The sequence below is a fragment of the Cibotium barometz genome, chromosome 5 (assembly GCF_041138505.1).
Source record: "Cibotium barometz isolate CiBa-2024 chromosome 5, ASM4113850v1, whole genome shotgun sequence".
Taxonomy (NCBI): Eukaryota; Viridiplantae; Streptophyta; class Polypodiopsida; order Cyatheales; family Cibotiaceae; genus Cibotium; species Cibotium barometz.
This window is the reverse complement of record NC_141050.1, coordinates 29876981-29881685: the sequence shown is the minus strand read 5'-3', so window position 1 is coordinate 29881685 and position 4705 is coordinate 29876981. Positions and strand designations below refer to the sequence as shown.

At 41.1% G+C, this 4705-nt stretch overlaps 1 protein-coding gene across 1 annotated transcript; it reads left to right on the top strand.

The window, feature by feature from the left end:
• The first annotated feature begins 844 nt into the window (after positions 1-844).
• On the top strand, positions 845-4452 carry LOC147638338 (receptor homology region, transmembrane domain- and RING domain-containing protein 5-like). The gene is made up of 4 exons (XM_086798264.1): positions 845-1254; positions 1929-2162; positions 3016-3420; positions 3494-4452. Exons 1-4 carry the CDS (start codon positions 1098-1100, stop codon positions 4042-4044), a joined length of 1347 nt encoding a protein of 448 aa, XP_086654390.1. The 5' UTR covers positions 845-1097; the 3' UTR covers positions 4045-4452.
• Positions 4453-4705: the final 253 nt, after the last annotated feature.

Sequence of the window (4705 nt, the reverse complement as noted above, 5' to 3'; positions counted from 1 at the left end):
TGCAGAGTTTGTTGTCTACACATGTTCATCATCTATGGTATGAGAGATATTGGCAGATTCGACTTGGCAGATTCGATGATCCCGTGTGATTGATACTTCTTAGAGGTAGATGGGTCAGTTTTTCTTAGTTGGGATTATTCCAATGCAAGAAAGCTACACCTAGATTATCCTAGGATTAGCCTAATTAGCATTGATTAGCGTGGATTAGAGAGAGAGAGAGAGAGCTAGTCCCAAGGCCCCCACTCCCTAACATCACGTGTAAATGCTCCTAAGCCCCATGCCATTCTTGATGTGCTTATGCAAGTCAAATGTCCCTTTGTTACACCATGCACATCACTTTAGATGAGATAACTCAAGGAAAAAGGGCTAGACTAAGACTTACTAGAACAAGAGCCCACCATGCACTAATGCAACTAGAGTTGAGGGAGCTCGACACTTCTCATGTAAGAAACCACTTGCTTTATCAATACCACTTAACAAAAACCATGTGCATATTACCACTTATCATTTTTCACTCAGCATTTGGTTTTCTCAAACTGTGCTTTTCACTCGACCTTAGAATTAAATTTCCAAAGAATGCACACACTTAGGCTAGGCCTATTTAATTTATTTTTCTCAAGATGCTACCAACACATTTACCCAAGCTCTTAGTGCTAGGCTAAACCCCGAGTTCGGGATTTAATTATGGGTTCATATTTTTCGAATTCACATGAAATCTAAGTGCTTTCACACAGGGGTACACATACATGTGTGTGTACATGTGCACGATTGTACTTTATAATTTTCTAAGCATAGAAACCTCAGAAAATTTCAAGGTTATCACCTACAAAATAATTTTCAAAAGTCTTTTCTTATTTTTCTTATATTTTCCATGTGCATAAAATTCTTCTTCAAGAATTTACAGTTTTTGAGCCAATTTATTTCTTTTAATTAAGATTTTCTTTAGTATCTTCTAGGGCTGTACAATGCAGACTTTGGGGCTGGGGCTAGGGTTAGGACTAGGGCTAGGGCTGTCACTCTATTGAAGGAAAGAGCTAAGGTTAGGGTTACAGAGTCTGGGCTACGGTTAGGGTTGTAAAATTTGAGCTAGGATTAGGATGAGGTTCTGTGTTTTTATGGCGGCGGTGGCAGGCAAATCTTCAGCTTCTGCACTGCTTTTCCTGATTTTATGCATGTTGGTGCTGTCGGAGGCCGCCGTGATCATCACCAAAGGCAACAGTTCTCTGGTATTCGAAGCAACAGACGCCAGCTTCGGTAAGAGAATTCAGCCCAATATTCTTATCTTCCTGTTCTTCACAAGATTCCTTCTAATTTGCTCTGATTGAACCGTTAAAATCTTATTAACTGTCTCATTTCATGCTGCAAAATTTGCTGTGAATTCTGGGCACTCGAGCAATTTGTATTACAGAAGCAGTAGATCTTACACCACTTAAGAATACTGAGCTTAACATGCTTTTCTGGGCTTTTTTCTGCTGTTTTCCTTTGCCCACCGCATCATAGCTGATGGACCTTGGCTGCAGCTGTCTACAAACACGGTTTTTACTTGCTTCTCCTTTTTTTTTTTGGGGTGGGGGGGGGGGTTTCCACATCAACCAAAAGGATGTAGCATCTTCCTTTTGGTCGGGTACACAGATGCTTGCAACCCATCACAATGCCAACCAGCAGGGCTTCCTTGTTTGTATGGATTTGTGTCGTCGTCCAACCCATCCAAGATAACACATTTCAGACACTTTGATGGCTGTTTAGTCAGCAAGATTGGTGTTACATATTGTCTGCCACGATATGGTGCTTCTATGGTACTGTTTTCCTTTGGTTCTATGTATGTTACTCAAATTTGATGTTGCTGACATATGCGAATGCAGTGGCATGCACTTTTATTTGAAACTCTAATTTGTGTTTTTGCAACTGTGTTTTAATGTCATGTGCAGCCCCACGGGTTCCGACCTCCGGCATCTGTGGGATCCTCATCTTTGGAAATCCATCTCATGCATGCACTCCCCTCAGCAGTGTGGTGGCAGCTTCCAATGACTGTGCAAGTTCACAACTTGTCCTGATATCACGTGGGGATTGCTCCTTTGATACAAAGGTTCGCCATGCGCAGGATGCAGGTTTTAGTGCTGTCATCGTTGCCGACAATGTAGAAAATGCAGATCTTGTCACTAGTAAGTGGAAAACAATTAAGTATGCCATTCTAAAGGGTTTTCAATACAAGACCATAGCGCCAGTGTTTATTTTTTCAAGTAGGGTACCCTTTTTCTTTAGAAGGCCTTCAAGAGAGGGCCAACATAGAGGTACCTTTAAAGTTCCTCCGTAAAACATTTACAAATGAAATGAAATCAACCCATATATGCGCTATCAGATTAGCCCTATTATAATCCCTTTATTTATGAAGTTTGTTTTTCTCGATCACCATGGTTCCACTCTAAAGCTACATTGGCAGCTATCAACAAATGTCGTCAAAAAAAGACCTGATTAATGTGTAATTTGTAGCTATGACAACTCCATTTTGATAAGATTTCAAGTAAGCTTAAACAAGTTTGATTAATCTTTATTGCTGTGCTAAGCTTAAACATCAAGTTTGATTAATCTTTATTATTTGTACTTATTTATGTTTAAATACAAAAGTTTTTATATTGTAACATTGAAAAAGTCTTAAAACATGTTTACCTATGCTTGAAGTGTTTCCTCAAGACCAGATTCATAACGATGATGAATCGTATGTTCAGGGACTTCTTCGGCCAATGTATCTAAAGAAGCAACAAATTAGTACCTACATGCTCTTCATGTGCAGGGTTCTCATCCTTCCATGTGAAGGACAAATTTTTTTTAATAGCACTTCAAGAGCTATACTTGACTCTTTCTCATATTGCTTTAGCAGGTCCAAATGCCGCTAGAAGGGCTCTAGGTCAAAATGTTGCTAGAAGGGCTTTGCAACCTTAAAAAATAAACACTGCATAGCGCTTTTGATGTAAGCAAGCTTGTAGTGGACTCTAATTTTCATGTCTTTTGTGTCAGTGGCTGGTAACAGAAGAGGCATTACAATACCAGCAGTATTCATTTCGAAAGTAGCTGGGGATGTACTTTCGCAGTACACAAATGATTCATATGCAGACTGCTGGATTTTGTCATCTTCTTATGAGAACGTTGCTTGGCTAGTCATGATTATCGCCTTCATCTCCTTGCTTGCCATCACGGCAGTCTTTGCAATATGTTTCCTTATCCAGCAACAACGGAGGCGACGTATTCGCAGGAGGAGATCAAAAGAGTCGAATGGTATTAGTTATCAAGTAGTAAAATCTATGCCGACTATGGTATATCAATGCAATAGTGATGATGGCAGTGAAGCATCTGACACATGTGCCATCTGCTTGGAGGAGTATGTGGATGGTGCAAAGCTGCGTATACTGCCATGCAATCATAGTAAGTGGAGGCTCAAGTTTTGTTGCTATTTGCATGTCAATTGAGTACCCTTTCTCATTTCTCTTCTCTGCAGGGTTCCATTGCTTATGTATAGATGCATGGCTCACAAACTGGCGAGCATTTTGCCCTGTATGCAAACAGCATGTTGTCAAGGCCACTTCTCCACCTTCAGAACGCACGCCATTACTGCTTCCCAACAATTCCCAACAGCAGGTTACTTCTGCACAGGAAGGCGCACAAGCACTAACAACACAAGAGTCCTATGCGAACAGCTTTGATTTGAACTCTCCATCCTTGCTGCGAGATGAAACTTGCCGGTTTTCCTTCAGTCAGCTGGCTTCAAGGTCTCTTGTGATGCCCAGTAGAGCTATGTGTGCATCTAGACATATGTCTCTGCAATCCTTGGGCGTCCAAGGGTCTTCCAGGCAACCTGGTCATGATTCTGTAGAGGCTTTTCGCGTGTCTCCATATTTTACCCCGCCATCTCTCTTTTGCAACTCAGCTCCAAATGTACTTGTCCCCTTAGAGTCTTCATCTAGCGACTCTCATTACAGTGCTATGAACTGTGGCCTATCACCGGAATCCTCATTGCTGGAATCTCCTCAAAGCAGAGGTGAATCTTAACTTCATTAGGAGTGGGGATCCCTTGTGTTGTGTACATACTGAACACAGCTTTGCTTATCATGGTTGTCAATGTCTATACAGCGCTGAATCCATAGAGATCAAGGAAAACCTTGTATTCAAGGTTTTCGATAGTGCCTTTTATCCAAGGCTTTTCCCCCGCTTTTTTTGGAGGCTCTATAATAGATACATAGCTTTTGAAAATTTAAGAGGGCAAGCATTTTCAGGAAAACTGGAGAGAACATTATAAGAGGGAGCTTGCTGTATGCTGACTTCTGGGGGGTCTACTGTATCTACCCTGTTAACTCAAGCTTCTCAGGAGGTCACTTAAGGTACGCCGGTATACATAATCTTTTGTATTTTTTATTATTATTTAATATTGCTGCATTGTGAGAGGTCATTTCATGAAAATCTAATTTTACAAGTGACATTCACCACTGGTCTATGACTGCATGGCATTCACTACTGGCCTGACTCCTCTGTTGCATCTCCACTCATGTCATTGTTCTCTAAGGTGGCACCATTGTTGTGTTGTAGCTCTTATTACACCTTGTAGGTCATCTAATCTAAACGATAATTTAGTTGCAGTAGCATTTAGGGAATGCCCTAGGCTTCTTCTATTAAATCTCTCTCTCTCTCTCTCTCTCCTCCTGCCCCCCCTCCT

Excerpts from the sequence above, each read along its gene's own strand:
- LOC147638338 (XM_086798264.1), top strand. The coding sequence starts at position 1,098 with ATGAGGTTCTGTGTTTTTATGGCGGCGGTGGCAGGCAAATCTTCAGCT. Across the intron at positions 1,255-1,928 it reads AGCAACAGACGCCAGCTTCG|CCCCACGGGTTCCGACCTCC; the intron begins GTAAGAGAATTC and ends TGTCATGTGCAG. Across the intron at positions 3,421-3,493 it reads TATACTGCCATGCAATCATA|GGTTCCATTGCTTATGTATA; the intron begins GTAAGTGGAGGC and ends TCTTCTCTGCAG.